Source organism: Cheilinus undulatus, linkage group 23 (assembly GCF_018320785.1).
Source record: "Cheilinus undulatus linkage group 23, ASM1832078v1, whole genome shotgun sequence".
In the NCBI taxonomy this organism is placed as follows: domain Eukaryota; kingdom Metazoa; phylum Chordata; class Actinopteri; order Labriformes; family Labridae; genus Cheilinus; species Cheilinus undulatus.
Window position 1 is genome coordinate 16,677,929 of NC_054887.1, and position 18,588 is coordinate 16,696,516.

The 18,588-nt window shown below is 38.9% G+C and overlaps 1 protein-coding gene across 3 annotated transcripts in view; it reads right to left on the reverse strand.

The window, feature by feature from the left end:
- Window positions 1-16,138, reverse strand: part of cacna2d4a (calcium channel, voltage-dependent, alpha 2/delta subunit 4a) — a 149,631-nt gene extending 133,493 nt beyond the window's left edge. For all 3 annotated transcript variants that reach the window (XM_041780811.1, XM_041780810.1, XM_041780809.1), the window contains exons 1-3: window positions 15,669-16,138; window positions 11,354-11,550; window positions 4,070-4,151 (exon numbers count right to left, since the gene is read on the reverse strand). In XM_041780811.1, coding sequence (XP_041636745.1) covers window positions 4,070-4,151; window positions 11,354-11,529 — 258 coding nt within the window. In that variant the 5' untranslated portion in view covers window positions 11,530-11,550; window positions 15,669-16,138. The remainder of the gene's footprint in view (window positions 1-4,069; window positions 4,152-11,353; window positions 11,551-15,668) is intronic.
- Window positions 16,139-18,588: the final 2,450 nt, after the last annotated feature.

An 18,588-nucleotide genomic window follows, 5' to 3' on the forward strand; every position in this document is an offset into this window, starting at 1 on the left:
TCTCTAAATGTTCCACAGATAATGAGAAAGCCATTGATTAGACAGAGGGAGATGATTAATGGTGCTGTGTTGCTGAGGTTAAACTACAACACTGTGCTTTTTACACATCACTGACTAAAAAAGTAGAGAGTGCAACTAAGAGGAAAATTTCGACAATAGATACAACTAGAAATACTGCCTGGTAGTTATATGCCCCCACGAGGTATCAAATTGTCCAAAAGTGAAAGAAGAGTGGTGGGTCAAGAAGAAGGGCTGGTTTCTGTGGTAGTAGAATTTGTAGAAATGTCATAAGCAAGGGTTGAATATGAGGCCTGATGGCCATGACCTTTAACCTCCAAAATCTAATCAGATCATCCTTGAATAATGGTGGATATTTGTGCAAAGTTTCAATAAAATCCTTCATCGTTCTTGACCCACAAATTCCACATACTCTGTAGCATTGCTTGTCCGCCACAGCTGTGCTTCAATCAGTGGTGCACTCCCTTGCCCACTATTTGGAGACAAGAGTTCTCAAGATCATTGGAGAACTGTGGGTTCACATGAGCATTGAGAGATCATGTAAAACAAATTTGAGGATAGCATGTAAGCAACAGATTACTTTACCTTTCTGAAGTTGGGTTGCTGTTCAAATCAACTTTATCATTCCATATGTTTTGCTTCTACCACTGGTCACAACATATTGAGGTTGAAAGGTTTATGTCTTTTAGAAAGGATGCATAGCATCTTATAAATTTGGGGGTTTTCCACCTCTATAATCAACTTTATCAGTCTTTGGCTTTGTAGTTCTTTTGTGACCCTCAGAGCGACTGACGTTACACAGGACAGGAAGTTGGGAGTTTGTGCGTTGTGTTGACATCCACCCGCTCCAACACACACTCAAGGAGCTGGATTAGTGACAGGATGCTCCCCCAAAGCTTCATTCTTTCCTGCAGCTGTTAGACTCCTTAACAAAAGCAGCTCCAAATAAATCACTGTGCAATAAATCATATTTATATGCATAATCTTTATACATGTCTGTATATTTGTGTATGTATATACGTATATACAGATGTGTAAATATCTCCACCATATCCAATTGGTAATATGTCCAACACGTGCATAACAACTGTAAATACTGTATATAATTGTTTTAATTTGTAAGTTATATTTTCGTATTTCCTAGTTTGTATGTATTCACTGTCCTAATTGCATGCTCTTCTTACTGTATATATTGTTCTATGTCTCTAATTGCGTGCTTGACATGCCACTCTTGTGGCTGCAAATTTGGAATTTCTCCTTGTGGGACCAATTTTCTTGTATGTTGAAGCTGGCAGGATACTTTATGCATTCTTGTTCCTTAAAGGGCCGACCTGCTTTATGCTCAGCTGCTTCAGCCTCCACTGAAAAAAGTAATGATGTAAGACAAACTAATCTGAATCAGATAACCAATCTACATTATTGGTTATCTGATTCAGAATTTAACTTATTTAAATAAAAGTCAAAGTACTGGCCAATAACTTCACTCTAATAAATGTAAAAAGTATTTCATTTTAAAGTTTACTTTAAGTACGGAGTTGGAAAGAACAACTAGAGAACAGATCTCCAACCAGGTTGTTCAGGTAATGTCATACCTCTTTAATAAAGTTAAATACAAAGAAAAGTTCACATTGTTAATTTAACTGATGTAGAGTTAAATTTAACACTTTAAAAGTGTTTATAATTCCACATTACATAGTTGAACCCAGATTTTATGATATGACAGAGCTGCAGTAACTCTTGAAAATCTGTGGCAAGGTGGGTCTACTCTGCCATGAACAAAGCAGAGTCAACTTCATAGCAAGGATGAAGAATACTGATGAAGAATACGCACTATACGTCCTGCAGAAGCACCAAAAGTCAGGCGTGAACTCGAACTCAGTGAGCAACGTCACTCATAGCCCAAAAGTAGGGAGTTTTGGATTGTGATGTGGAATCATTCTCTCTCTACATGCTACTGTGTCATCAACAGAGGTGGAAAGAGCACAAGAGTGTTGTACGCAAATAAAATGTTGACCTTTTACTAAAAAATGATAGTAATGGTAGCGGTAAGTGCTCGCTAGGAAGCTAGGTGTGTAACACAGAGCATCGCCAAAGCATTACAGTTCAACTTTTCAATCTCAGAAATCAAGTCATGTTTACTTAGTTTGAAGGAAGGAAAACTTTCTAATCATCTGGCTGTACACTTAAGAAAAAAGAGATTAAGTACAATGACAGCACCAGAGTTTAGCTGAGATGCTAACACCAGTAGGCAGCGCAAATATACCTGAAAATAAACATTACTGTGAATCAAGATTTAAATTAAATCTTGAGAAGAAGAGATTTGCACCCCTAGAAAATAGAGCGTGTGCTGCAGAATTGCAAAGCTTGACTAGAAAAGGATAAATTTGCTCCAGAATGCACCTTGGTGTGGATCCCTGTGCAGAGAGAGTATGTGGAATTTGATGGTTGGATGTCACACTCACAAGCAAGAGATAAACATCAGATCAGAATGAGTATTTGACCTCTGAGGTCAAAAATCTCATCAGTTCGTCCTTAAGTCCAAGTAGACAATTGTGAAAGTTTGGAAGAGAATCCTTTAAAGCATTCTTAAAATACAGTGATCATAAGCAAGGATTTCAGGAGGCCCAATGACCTGGACCTTTGACCTTTGACTTTCAAAATCTAACCAGTTTATCCTTGAATCAGATTAGACATTTCTGCAGAATTTGAAGCAAATCCCTCAAAGTGATCTAGAGATATTCCACTCACAAGGATGGTCCGGACAGAGAGGAAGGCAACGAAGGCAATACTCACTGCCTCCAGCCTGAGCTGAGGCATGAAAACTCCTAACACCAAAACTGTGACAACAGAAGCACAACACAAAACACCTGCAGCCAGCAGTAGTACCATTAGTGATGCAATGACAACCACAGCCACTGTCACTGCCTCTGTTTCAGTGACAAAGAAAGTCCGATTTTTACATGCAGCATGGAGCTTAAGCTACAAAATTGTTTCTTTCAGCTAAACATTGAGGCTATTTGAGGTTAATCCAGTCTGCATGCAGGCATCAACAACAACCAAATGTGCTCCATTTTTTATTTGGGAAGAATGTGTGTCAGCTCACTATTTTTGCAACTCCAGTTGTGCTTACTTTGTTCTGCAAATTAGAAATTTTGGGCTGAAACAAAAAAAAAAAAAAAAAAATAGAGTAAATAGTCGGGGTGGTCAATGGTGCTTGTGTCTGCCAACACTGTTTGTGTGTGTGTGTGTGTGTGTGTGTGTGGGTGGGGGGTGCGTGTGTGGCAGATGGTGAAAAAGCCTTCAAGGTACGGTAGGTTTGCACGCAGAGAAGACTGCACATCCTAATTATGAAAAAGACACATTCAGTAACACATATACATCTTCTCTTGAGTCTCATTATATATTTAATACATTCAAATCAAACTCTGCAGGTATTTCAAAAGTAGATAAATAGAAGTTTTGTTTTCCCATGATGTGCATTCATAATGATGTTAGTGTATGTAATACGTGCGTTTGAATTAAGTGTGTCATCACATTGGTCTCTGGGCCATGTGCAGATGTTGTTCGGCAACTGTATGCCGGTCAATTGTGTTGGAGCAAAGGGGAGGGGGAGGAGAAGACTCATCCGTCTCTGTCTGACATGAGGGCATCACGTATTCTATATCAAACTGTCAATTACTGTGACGTGTATTTATGTCTTTGCATTGCATTTCATAGTTTAGGTTTCACTCACTTTAAATGTTTCTTGTTACAAGCATGAAAATTGTAAATCAGCACTCTTTACTGACCATCGTTGAGAAACTGAAATGTATTTTGTTAGTTTAGGCATGTGGTCATAAACTGAGACTGTGATTTGTGAAGTAGAACAAAGCATGACCTATTTAACTCATCCAATAAACCTCAAAGATAAATCCTTTCAAAAAAGTATGTTCATCGCCTATGTGTAACTCCGTTTTTGTCATGTGTATACTCATGTAATTCTAGTGAACCTTCTGCATATGTGCATGTGTGAATTTGGGCATATGCTTTGTCCCTGTGTGTGAACTCTTACCTTCTGTAGCAGCTTAGCTCCAGAGTATCTTGAGGACAGAGCAGACAACTCTTTGCCGAATGAAGCAGCCCACTGCTGCACCCTGGACACAGAGAAAACATGACGCAAGATCTTATTAAAAGAAGTAAACACTTGCAAAGCAATAAAGCACTCTCTAAGACAAGTTTGTAAGTGTTTGGTAGAGCATCTGTTAGTGGTTATAAATCTGTTACAAGTAGTACTAATGCATTGCTTTGACATCAGCATTAATCATATTGGCCCTGTTGACAAACATCAGCTTGCAAATAATGTGGCATGAACAGATATTGATAGCTAATATTTGTGTCATGCCAGGTATCAGTAGGTATCAGTATCAGCGTCAGCTTAATCCTTGTTTTAAGTGTCTTTATTGGCCTTAATTTTCACAACTGGTAAATCACAGGCAAAAAGTACATAATTTTGGCGTGCTTATGTTGTAAGGTAATTGCAAGGTAAAATTCATGTATCTCAGTGACACACGCAGTCATTTTTTCCAAAGACACAAAAGTAAACACACAGTACAGTTAGCTAACCATTTAATAGGCTACATAAAAAGTTTCCTGTAGATAGGTTAAAAAAAATCAATTTTTCTCAAAATTTTCCTGTATTTCAAGGCATCATGTATTTATACTGTGTATGATCCATTTTCATATCATACTGTACCACACTATACCATACCATACCCTATGATATTGTATTATATTGGAAATTTTCATGCCATTTCATGTCATATCGTACCATATTCTACAGTATCATAATGTGTCCTATCGTACCCTACCATCCCTTATCATACTGTGCCGTATCACACCGTACCATACTTAGTGTATGGTATGGTATTGGACCTTACTACACCATATTGTATCATATCTTATTGTAAAGTATCATATTGTAATGTATCATATTTTCCTCTACTGTACCATACCATACAGTACCTAGTGTGTCATATTGTATTGTATCATACCATAATATATGGAATCATAAAGTATCATATCGCATATATTGTATAGTATCTTATCATAATCATACTGTGCTTTACTATTTTGTATTGTAAATGATCGTGCTGTATCGTATCCTTTTGTATTATATAATATTATTTCATATGTGTCAAATAATATCAAATTAAATTGTTCTGTAGTGTATTGTATAGTATCAAATTATTCCTCAACTTATCATCAGGTTTTATTTTGGATAATATTTCCCAGTACACTGTTGTATTGTATCAGGTCATTTTGTATAATATCACATAATATTGTATTGTACTGCATCACATTTAACTTACACTGCCCCTGTAAAATAAATAAGTATATAAAAATCACTTATAATAACATACTTCAATGCCTGCTCACCTATGAATCACAATAAACACATAAAAATCCCTATGTACATGTAATTTTTACTCCTTATTCCTGTCTACTTGGCAACCCTCGACCTGTTTCATGCGGTGCGTGTGTGGAGCTGCTCTCTGCAGCAGCAGGAAGGGGAGATGAAAGCTGAATGGAGGGGAGAGCTACGAAAATGTGACGACAGGACAGTGCTCAAATCTGTATTTTTTTGTCTGCAAAGATAGTTCTTTGACATAATATTCATTTAATACTTAGCAGCTGCACATCGTGGGCTACAGTAGGTTAATGATATATCAAATTATTGCAGAAGTGTTGTAGAAGTACGGTTAAAAAAGCATATTGATGATCAATGGATCAAAGCATGGAAAAAAACAATGGAAAAATATGCCAAAGGCCTGTATCAGAGAGGCTGAGAGAGAGATGTGTAAAGTTCAAACTGTCAGTATTCCTGTTGCTGGACATCAGGAGCCTCAAACCATTCTCTACTCACTGAGCATTTTTTAGAGCATTTCCAGAACTAGAGCCTGAAATAAAAAACTAATGATGTTTTTTAAACTAATGTCTTAGCTATAAATATCAGGGCAGACAATCATACTTCACAATACTCTCAGTGCTCTGAGAAACTTCTTATTTAGGGAGTCTATTTCTAAATCGAGCTTTATCTTAACTATTTTACTTGTATCCTGCCAAAAAAATAGGTACTAGAAGGGAGGAGACACCCACCAAGGGAGAGAGTCTGCTACTGTTCCTCGTTTGAGCCTCAGATCTAGATCTGCTCCCAAATGTACTGCTACACTCTCCCACCTGGTTTCTGGCAAACAGTTTTTCTGTAATCCTGCAGACTGCCACTGTAAATATAACCCCTTTGGCAAAGGTAAAAAGTCAATCCGTATTGAAGGTGACCATGAAAGAACCCAGCCAATCATGTTAAGAGGTGACCCGGCATTCACCAATAAAAAGATTAAATCGGATTAGTGTTCAGGTGACAGTAGAAGCTGACAATCTGCCAGCTGGAGGGGTTACTCTGCGCTCGATAACATGCAGTAACTCTACAAATCCTCCATGTGAATGCAGCAGAGGTACGGCCAGAGAGGTTAGGGAAAAGACAGGATATGACAGATGGCTCAACCAATGGGGAGCCAGAAAGCTCTCTGCTACTTCACAGGCAGGGATGTCACAGCAAGCATGAAGACTGTCTCAGTCTGTTCCGACAGATGTATGAGAAAAATGAGTAAATTCTTCATTTAAATAGTAAAATACCTTAAAAGTGTTTATCACACATTCCTTGTAGTGCATCTAAGTCTGTATGCTGTGACCTTCGGCTTATCCAGCACTGAACATGGCCAGCAAAGGTCAGCTTAAGACAGAGCCTCACGCAGCGCAAGCCTCAGTCAAATGTAGACCAAATCCATCCCAGTGACTAACTCTCTGTGCTACGGTGGGAGGTCAAAGGCAGCAGCTTCTAAGCCTGCAATGTTTTATCTGCTCTTCTTCATATCATGGTGTTTCTTCCAAATTCAGTGCAACAAAAACAAGCCCAGCCAAAGTGTGTAAAGGTTATATCTTGCACTTTAACTTGCATTTCAAATTGTGATGCATTGTATTATGTTGCTGTATAATATGTCGTATCATGACACGTCATACCGTATTGCAGTGGTTCTCAAAGTGGGCTGTGGGTCCCCCGAGGGGGCCGCAGTGTCATGACAAGGGGGGCACAGCAAGGCAGAGCAAAGTAATACCAGCAGATGACTTCAGTAATGAGGAAGAAAAGCAGTTCATTGATGTCACCTCAGATTTGACAATGCAGTTGCAGTTTAAGTCCAGACATTTTCATTTTGAATCGGTGTGGAAAGGGCGCACCCACACTGCTGGAGAGCAGCCACACTCCTCCCTTTTGCAAATTCCTACCAGTTTTCTGCTGTTGCCTCAAACAACTTATTGTTTCGTATCCTATCGTATCGTACATACTGTACCATACCGTACTGTACCGTACTGTATTGTACCATACTGTATTGCATCGTACTGTATCGTACTGTGTCATATTGAAACATATCGTAACGTATCATACTGTATCATATCATATCATATCGCAGTGTACTGTATCAACATTCCGTAGCACATCATATCGCATCACATCTCATCTTATCATCATATCGTATTACATCATATTGCATCATTCTATGTCATATTGAATCATATTGGAATGTTCCGTATCATACCGTAAACTGTTTTTTTAAAGTTAGATCGGATTATTTGCACGCACCATGTAGTTTGCCTGGTTGCCACATTTGGACAGCTGGATGCATAATGCATGACTCTCCTGTGGTAATTTGTTTCCACATTAGTTTCTCATCGATAACAGGAAGCTATGCTCTAAGGCAAGCCCTGCTTTATTGTCAGATTTACTTCAAAGGGGACAGAGTCAATAAATATCTTTGATACAATTTACATATTTCAGTAGATCCTGAACACTGGTGGTTAAAATTAGATTCAACAGGAGGGCGGCTGGGGTCAGCCTTAAGACAGGCCTTCCCCATTGGCTTCACTTTTGAAAAAAAGGAGGCTTTTCCTTTTTTTTATGATACTGAGGAAATATGTTTCCTGTTGCTAAGAAAACTGTCAATTTGCCAGTTTCTCAGCAGAGAATAAAAAATATATCCAAAATCATAGACTTTGAAGCAAATGTCTTTGTTCTGACTGAAAAAGCAGCCTCTATCTTAAGGTGTTGCTCAGTACATGTCACTGCTGTTGCTGTCCCATTGCCAGATTTCCCATTGACAACAGAGCAGTGTTCCTCAGACACTAAAGGTTGAACCTCCTGGCCTGATATGTCCGGACATGGCCCGCTAACTTGCAGAGCCAGAGGGACCTGGCTGCCAAATCTTTCCCAGGCGGAGTGAGGCTCTTTGGGCTCAGTGACATGTGTTGACCGGCTGACCCCTTCTTTCTCCAGAGCTTTAATCTCCCTGAGTCACACCAGCATGCCAAGTGACTACACAAAATCTGCCACAACCACAAAATAAACCCTGACACTGCATGAGTAACCTTTGCTTTTGTGGTTTCGCTTGATAAATCCTTGAAGAAAGTTGTATTGACTATGCTATTATAGCGCGGATGACACACTTAAAAGCACAAACAACACATAGAGCAAAAACACCAACAAAATGCTGTGCTTTTCTGAGTTTCTCTTCCACAAACCCACACAAAAACACATTGTTAATAGACTATTTTGGACTGACAGCACTGTATCGATCTGTTGGTGTTTTTAGTCAGCATGTGGTTCGAAAACTGTTCAGAGAAAAGATCTTCGTCGAGCTCCTGGAGAGCGAACAAACGCGGTTTTTAAATCCCAAAAGAAATGTCCAGCTGGGTGAAATGTATCAAACAAAGACCATGGTGGCGGTGTGGAAATAAAGCACATTAGGCATCGTGAGTTGTTTCAGGTCTCTTGTGTAAAGCCAGTATTTCTGTTTGGGAAATGTAATTAATTTCTGTCAAGTATTGTTTTTCCAACACTAGTCTTTCCAGTTTTCTCCCACTGAAAGGTAATCTGAGCACTGCTTTTACTTTATAGGTAATGCTTATACATCCCCTCTTAAGAGGGGGTTTGTATCCACCAATCAGCATGGGCATGGGGTCAAAAGAAAAGGAAGATTTCCATGTGGATGCTGCATTGTTTTCACTTTTTTCCAAAAAGGTTTCTTGGAAGGGAAAAGTTGGAAAACACAATGGTTGTTGCAGACTGAAGATGCTGTAGCTCCTTTTTAAAATCTAAATTCAGCAGGAATGACTTTGATATAAAGCGCCTATAAAAAGTATTTACCCCCTTGGGTGTTTAACCCTTTAACTGATTTTATAAATCAAATATGGTCAATATAATTTGGCTTTTTTCACCTGATAAAAACTTGTATATGTCAAAGTGAAAACAGACTTCTACAAAGTTATGTCAGCCAAATAAAAACATGTAAGGTAAAATAGGAGACTGCATAAATATTCACCCCTTAAAAGTGACCTAATTCCACAGAGGTCCAAACATATGGTGCTGGTAGCCTCACAATTAGAGAAAGTTATCCCCTGGATGCAGTGAATGTGCCTCAAGTGATTGTAGTATAAAGACAGCTGTGGAAAGTCCAGTCACTGGTTAATCAGTATTCCTTGCCACCATTACACCATGAAGACAAAGGAACACTTAAACAACTCAGAGAAAAGGTTATTGAAAACAAAAGTCAGGGAATCAATACAAAAATGTCCAAGGCTCTGAATACACCCCAGTGTTCAGTTAAATCCACCAAGAAATGGTGGATTTTACATGTGTAAATCTGCATAGATCAGGCCATCGTCACAAACTGAGCGAGCGTGCAAGAAGACAACTAGTTAGAGAGGCCACCAAAACGCCTAAGTCTACTCTGAAGGAGTTACAAGCTTCAGCAGCTGAGGGAGAGACTCTGCATACAACAACTGTTGCTTGGGTTCTTCACCAGCCAAAGCTTTATGAGAGAGGGGCAAAGAGAAAGCCACTGTTGAAGGTATTAAATGTTGACTAGAGTTCAACAAAACGCATCTGGGAGACTCCATGTTCAAGCAGAAGGAATTTTTTTGGCAGACACTAAACTCTGCACATCACTACAAACACGCAATCCCACTGTGAGGCACGGTGGTGGCAGCATCATGCTGTGGGGAGGCTTCTCAGCAACCAGCCCTGGAAGGCTTGCAAAGGTAGAAGGTAAAATGAATTTGGCGAAATATAGGAGGATAATCTTATTGAGTCAGCAAGAGAAGTACAGCTTGGGAGGAGATTTATTCTCCAGCAAGACAATGACCTGGAGCATACAGTGAAAGCTACATAGAAATTGTTTAAAGACAACAGGGTGAATGTTCTTGAGTGGCCAAGTCAAAACTCAGACTTCAATCCAAGAGAGAATTTGTGGCTGGACTTTAAAGGGTTGTTCACGCCCAACCTGACAGAGCTTAAGCAGTTTTGCAGAGAAGAATGGAGAGAAATTGCAGGTTTAAATTGAAAGCCTGATTGAGATGTATCCTCACAGACTCAGGGCTGTGATTGCAGCTGAAGGTGCAGCTATTAAATACTGACTTTAATCACTAATTGAATCACAAATTTTACATTACATAATTGTATTTGTCATCAATTTATAGAAATCTATTTTCACTTTGACATTAAATTGTTTCTTATATATATATATATATATATATATATATTTTTTTTTTTTTTTTTGCCAATATACAAAATGATAGACTGGAGAAAAGATCCAAGGGGTGAAACTTTTTATAGGCACTGTACATCTGATTGTAGGGGGAAAAACTGGAGGCTTAATTTTAAGCTAGACTAGAATAATTTTCACACGTGAAAAATGAATTGATATCTGTGGGTTTATTAATTATTTTTGTGTGGTAAAATAAGCCAAAGCATTACATCAGCTTCAGTTTATTTGGCTGTGTCTGTGGGGAAACTGTTGGACGGTTTGGCTTCTGTCTTTACACCACGGGTACCCATATGGCCTGTATGTATCTGTGTAATCCGCCAAAATAGAAAGAACACTATTGACTCATCCATCCGACACGTGGTTCAGAGGATAATGCAGACATGCCAGGGTGTCCACTGGGAAATCACCTGGTACAGTTGCCCATGTAATGTCTTAATAAAGAACTTAGTTGGCTGGTACCTAACTTTACAGCTAAATGTATCTCATTAAATGCAAGCAAGTAGCTATCAAGTATATTTTTTGCTGGACAGACCAGAAAAGTGTGGTTACTCATGTCCATTTTCATTTTTCCTGTTTATAACCTTCACTCAGACTGAGTTCTTCACTACAGAACTTGTTGATTGTGAAATTGTCCTCCTTTATGAATGTTTTCTCTGGGATAAAACCTCAGTACCAGGGTTGTGTGATGAAACTGCACTCACGTTTCTGGTGAGATCTTCAACTGGCCGTCGACCATCAGGCACAGCGAGCTGAAAAGGATAATCCACAACAGCATCATCAGCTTCCCCCTGTGCAGCCCACTTCTGTCTGATTTACTGGCATTCCCGGCATTTCCCTGGCTCCAGCAGTTCATCCCTGCAGCTGCCACAATCTGCATCAGCCCAGCAATTGTTGCATGCTGGCTCAGAAGAGAAAAAAAGATGAAATTAGGACAGGACATAGTGAGATAACAAGTGCTCAGGTTACACTGCCAACACAGAGAGAAGTGTAAAAGGTGCAGTGACGTAGCTGGTGACTACCATGCCAGTGTGAGATAACCCCTGATAGCAGCTCTGATCTAATCTATGAAGGTTTATGTCTAAAACAACCAGATAAGGTGCTACTGTGCTTTCATGAATACTATTTGACACACCAAGTCAAGAACTGTTTGGGAAACATGTTGCAAAGAAATTACAGGAGTGATAGTCGGCCTGTAAACATAGGCATGATACTCAGCAGGGCCACACTTCCACTACTACACTTCTGCCAGGTTGCAGAGAAGTTTAAGCTGCCAAACCCACTACAAATTAACAGTACAATTTTGCATTCAGACAATATAATACAAAGACGTCTACATTGTGTTTTCAGTAGATAAAAGAACCACTCAACTATCTAAAACTCTACATTACAGTGTCTTGCCTGCAGGTCTGCTCAAAGCAATAGCTGGTCTTATGAAAAGCTCATGAATGGGCCCTCCACAGATGTCACTCATTAATATCAATGCATGTGTTGGCTCAGTAGCTTTGGTGCTAGCCTCCTGGCTAACATTTAGCTCCTTTTGGAGCCTAAAGGTATGTTAACAATTAATTGCTAGGAACAAGTGTTCCCCAAAAAGTTGTCTCAGTTTACTTCTTTCTCTTCTGGCATCCTGACTTTAGCAAAAGTCATGGCTTTGCTATGTAGACTAAAACTTCCAGCCAAATGGCTAGGTTCAATTAGCCTGTACATTGTTGACATTACCAAAAAGCCTTTTTCAGGTTGATAGAAAATGAGTTCAGCTTTTGAAACAAGCTATACTTAATGGATGCAACATTAAATGAAATGTGTCATGTACTTTGATAGGAACTCATTACAGGCTAAAAACAAAATTTGAAGTCATAGCTTAACTTGACATGGACCATGTTTTTGCTGAACTTCTGAGTGACCCCATTTGGCTGGGCCCTGCAAACCTCTTCGCTTTTCCCCCATTATGGGCAGCCTTGCTTGCCTTTACATGAGATAGATTTTTAAGTTTTTTTTTTTTGGCTGTTTGGGAGCAGACATCTGTAAGCATAACATTTGAACAATTTGCGTGTGTACCTGGCTACACGGTTAAAGCCAGATCGACTCATAAATGGCGCAAGAATATGAGTTGGTTCATATTTTTTAATTATTTCAGGCCTACAATCCCAGTCCAGAAACACCGTATCGCAGCTGCTAGCCACTGTAGTTGTTCTTATTGAGTACTTCCATGCTGTCACAATGGTCTTTAACCAGATGTAAACAAACTGTAACAGCATCTTGTCAGAACCGCAGTTTTGCACCATTTTGATCGAGAAAAAATATGATTTAGGCAATTATGCTATGAGGCTATGCCAGTTCGTCACTTTCCCACGTCAATCTTGGTCCTATTCTGCTCTAGCCTCCTGATTGCCATCCTCCAGGGCCTGGAAAGCATGCCAGTTGCCCGTCAAAGCGCTGCTGCCATTCCTGTATCAGGCAGCTGACCCTTCCCATCCTGCCCTCCTGAGTACATCAGCATTAGACACACGGTTTTGCCAGCTATACTCAAAGATGGGCCAAAGAGAAGATGTCACGAAGGAGTCCAGTCAGCATCTCTGGCCATCAGTCAATGTCCAGGCCTCACAAGAGTCTAGTATGACCAGAAGGACCGGAAGACTCTGACCTTTGTTGACATGCTCAGATACCAGAAACACCACACTGTCTTGCTTAGCAAACCTGTTGCGCCATGCAGGAAACTTTACTCGAACTTTATTATATTGTGTGAGTGCTTAAAAAACGACAAACATATACGTATATAGCATGATGCTAGCTTACCTGGGTCCAGAGACAGACAACTACAACAGAACAGCTGGCTGGAGGATGGTCGGAGCTGCTACCGAGGAGTTACGGAGGTCAGTGTGAGACAGCGACCTAAAGTGGATTATTTTTATAGTGTCGCCCCAGTTTAACAGAGGTGTCTGAGTATGTGGACAGGGATTGTAGCATTTAAAATGCACAGAGTATTTTTGTATGTAAAGGGAGCATAAATGAGCCTTAAGGCTGAATATTCACTTTGCTTTTAGTTCTATTTTTGGTCTCCACCTCCTTTTGATGAAAAAAAGTTTTTAAGCATTTAAAAATGCAGAGCCGAACAAAGCTGCCAACATCAAATACTAGTACATACTACATGAGTGGTGAGTTTAAAAGAGCTACCACAAAAAAACAAGAGGGGTCTGGATAGAGACCACAGATCTCAGATGCCCCCTCTCACAGATCACTACTGTGAGAAGGGAAACGCACGCTAGAACTCACTGCTATGCTAGAGCTACATCCGAGCTAATCAATGCACTGTAGGCAGCCATTGCAAATGGCTTTAAATACAACTAAACCCCACCCATAGCTGCTGCCTCGTTTTCCTTAATTGACGATGATTGATCTGAAAAGTGTTTGGTTCTGCACAACATTGTGGATTGGAGCTTTTCAAGACGGATTTGCTTGATGATAGGGATGGAGTCTTGTAAGTCCCTCTGCTTTGCAAGGCTAAGGAAAAAGGCTTGTCCTCCATGAAAACACTCTAATGCAGCTAATGTAGCTAAGTCTGAAGCTAAGGAGGCTAACAAAGCTATGTAAGCTACAAAGGTTACTTAGCTACATAGTTAACATAGCTAGCTTAGCTATGTTAGTTTATGCTAAGTTTGCTAAGGCTAGACTTTAGACACCACACAAATAGTGGCTCACTTTAGCTTTAGCTAAAGCTATTGTAGTTACATTGGCTTATGGAGTAAGATTGTATACGTAGCCAGCATAGCTACATTAGCTTAAACTGAAGCTAAGGAAGCTAAAGCAAGTCACCGTTCATGTAACTACTTCTAAAACAGGTCAATGCATACTTTAATCTTGGATTAAACCTCTGACTTTTTGTCCGTTTAATTTATGAAATGTTGCTTAATCTGTGATGTTCCCTAGGTGGTTAATTCATGAATATAACAGCCAGATTTTGATTATGAATACAATTGAATTTAAAATTAGAATGGCCGTCTGAGGCGGCAGACCCACGCCTAAGCAGCGCCACCGAGGAACTCGTGCACCCATTGATAACTATGATGTTCAAACTTTCGAAGTCTGAGAAAAACCGAACAGGTGTGCAGGTCATCACCAAAATCTATTGGATTCTTCCCTGTCACTATCCCAATATTCCCTGAAAGTTTGGTGAGGATCCGACTTGCCGTTCTCGAATTATCTTGTACACATACAAACAAACAAACAAACACGCAAAGATACGGAACCCTTTACATAACCCCCTGCCAATTTCATCGGCGCAAGTAAAAATATTCTAAAATGTTGAACAGACAAATTATGACACTTGTCCTGACAAAGGTGGCATCTCACAGTAGTGGTCTGCAAGAGGGGGCGTCTGAGATCTGTGGTCTGCAACCAGACTGTCTAAAAAGCAATAGTGGTTGAAGAAAAGGGTCAGCATGTTTGAAAGAAGAGGCAATGCATATGGGACCCGTTTTAGTATTAAATAAATATAAAACCAAATAAAATGTGCACATCTCTCTGTGGCACAAGGAAATTAACATTCATAAAGGCAAAGCCCAAAATTTATCGGATTAAATAACCTAAAAAAAAACCATGTAATATACCTTGCCTTAAAAATAAATTGTTTTTATAAATCCAAAGTGCCTTTTTGTTTTTCAGACAGATGCGTTATTCAAAAACTTGAAACAATGCTAAAAATGATAAAATAATATGAAAAGTTCCTGAGGAAAAGAAGAGAAGTGCAAATATTGATCAGAAAAATAAAGGATTAAGAACAAAAATGAAACAAGCTTGTTGTCTACATTGATCACAGATTTTAGACTAGATCAAGCTCTCAAAGATGCTGATAAGAAATCTGCTTTTTCATGGGGAATGGACAAAAGCCCGCATGCTGTCCACAAACAAAAGATGCTAATTTTAAACAAATGCAGACTGATGCCAAAAAGTGGGTTGCTGCAAGATTAAGTTGCTCCTAATATCATTCTAGACAGAATAACAGTGAAGATTACTCACTCTGTCATGATGTTAGAGCTTTAAAACCATTCCCCTTGAGAAATGTGGAACAAAAGTTTAAATAAAGCCAAAAGTGTTTGACTGATGTGACGTCAGCTCAGCTGCTTATTCCGGCACAGGGGAGAGTCTAGAAAGCTCTTGTCTCCGGTATCAAAGGTCACTTCTTCAGAGCAGCAGTGGAGTCCAGCCATATCCCCACACCTCTTAGTCTTATTATTACTACTCCCATCATCCCTTTCTTTTCTCCATGCTTCTCTCTTAAATCCACAGAGATGACAGGGGAAGAAAAAGTCTTGGCTTGTTCTGGTAAACTTCCAAAAAAGATCAATCCTTGATTTTAGATGGGACAGTATTCCAATGTAGGACAAGAAGAGGTATTTCCAAGAGCTTTTCTGATGTCCTTTTCCCAGAAATGTTCCTCTCTGCTGACCTCACATCCTGGCGGATACAGAGCGAAATCACGACTATGCTACCGCATGGAGAGTAAGAAGGATGGAGTGATGGATGGAGAGCTAGCGGGACTTCCTCTCTCTCTCGCCAGCACCAGTTTACTCCATAATCCTGGCAGGATTAAACCCCTCCTCCCTCCATCCCTCCTTTTTTTCTCTCTCCATCCCTTTCGCTCTCTCTCTCTGCCACACACATCACCACAAACACCACATCTCTCTCACCCTCATCTTTCATTAAGGCTCTTTGACCTACTGTCTTTCTAGTCCTGGATCTTTGCACTAGTTCCACTGGCTTCTTTCCCTTTCCCCTCGTCCTTCCTGTTAGGCTTTCTTTTACCTGCTTTAATCCATCCATCCCTCTATTTTTCTCAGTTTCAGCTTTTTTCTTTAAGCTTTGATTAGAAAGAGAAATAAACTGAGGAAAATAAAGCAGTCATATAGGATGTAAAAAAAGAGAAGAAATGAGTGGAAAAGAGTAAAAAAGAAAAGTAAAACAGATCAAATTAAAGTGGGAAGATTAGAGGAATAAAACTAGGAAAGGAAGCAGAGTTTGTGAGATTGATGATATTGAATCAGAATGAAGGCATGATGTGCTGAAGAAGACAAACTTGTCTGACAGAAGTGTGTAATATTAACACACTGAGACACCTAGTGGCCTCAAAGGCATGCACATGTACACAAAACATGTCAAGACTGAGTGTTTGCTCGATATGCTTGTTCTAGTTAGAATATACTATAGGTTATTTTTACAGTTGCCATTTCTCCTTCCATTACTGAATCCTGTTAGATCAGGAATAACTGATCTGTGAACTCTGTGTGCGATTGCTCTCGCCTGGGGTTTACAGTCTTTACTTTTGCACAAGTCCAGTTTAAAAACTGATTTTGTGTTCATCTTGCTTAATAATTCCTCCTTTATTTTGTTGTGGCTTTATCTGGGGGAAATTTGAGTAATACTTTCTATATTTCATACAAGATTTACTAATCTGCCATAGAAATTTGCACTTCATTCTCTCAAAGCTTCATGGTCAACACAAGCTGCAAGTGTCTGTTGCAAAAATCATTAGCAAATGATCTGAGAGAAGCTAAATGTGGCCCCTGGGGGCCACCTCACTCAGTGTGCTCCCCCTCAATTCTTTGATTACCTCCACCAAGGAGGTTATGTGATCGGCAGGGTTTGTTAGTTACTTTGTTAGTTTGTTTGTTAGCAAAAACTAAAAAAGTTATGGACAGATTTTGATGAAATTTTCAGGAAATGTCAGAAATGGCATAAGGAAGAAGTAATTAGATTTTGGGAGGGATCCGGATCACCGTCTGAATCCAGGAATTTTTTAAAGGATTCTGTACTATTGGGAGATAGGGCTAATGGCGGAGGTCTGCGCTCTCCGAGTGCTTTTCTAGTTTAGTTTTTTTATTTGATTTTATTAAATTTTTATTGTTTTTATTATATTTTTTCATCTACTTATCATTTATTTATATTTATTTTTAATGTATTTTATATAAGATATTATTAGTTGCTTTAGTTGCTTATTTCATTTTAATTACTGTACATTTTATTTGTTTTATTTTTATTTATTTTTATTTTTTGTATTTCTTTGATTTAGTTTTTGATTTTTATTCTACCTTTACTTTTTGGCTGCAAGTGTCTATGTGAATTTTTTTTTTATATCACTTAATGCATTTGTTAAAAAAAAAAAAAAAAAAAAAAAGCAAGTTCACCAGATTCAAAACCAGCTTGAAATCGATTTTATTCCTTCTTTTTCATTGAATTAACTATTTCTATTCGCACTTGAGGTCAAAAACATAAATGATCATGAAAGCAACATATTCTTCCTTACACTGAATTTTTAGTGATCACAGGTTTTAAATTAAGAATATTCAACAATTTTTAAAGCTAGTGACCTCATGTCTCCATTCTTGACTTCAGAGATAGAATCAGCCTGTTCACAGGTTTTACTTCTGTGTCACACCTGTCTTATTTTTCCTCTTAGAGAATTTCATCCATGGCTGCCATTCTAGCATTACACAGCATTTTTAAATGCCTTTTGCTGGCATGATTAAGTAAGTTTTTGAAGGAGCTTTAAGGTTTAAAGTTCAGGTTTAAGCCTTGAAAAGACAAGGAAGAAGACATTCTTTAATTCCTTCATTTTGTTAATTTGTACAGTCAGGGCACAATCTCAGTCATTTCATGCAACTTAAATCAAACGCTCAGCTCAACCTTTCTGCTTTTCCTGCCTCAAAGAAAACACATTTTTAAAGACACCTATACACATTTTTTGTCTTGCAGATATTCAAAACAGAAAGCATCTCTTACAGATTCAACTTTATGGAAAAAAAATGACAGTAAAGTTTAGAATACTGTGGTATGATGTTTTTTTCATGAAATGCTGTGTATGTTTCAGATGTAACAGGACACCAAAAGTTCAACTTTTGTCTCATCAGTCCACAGACTATTTCCCAAAACTCTTGTGGAT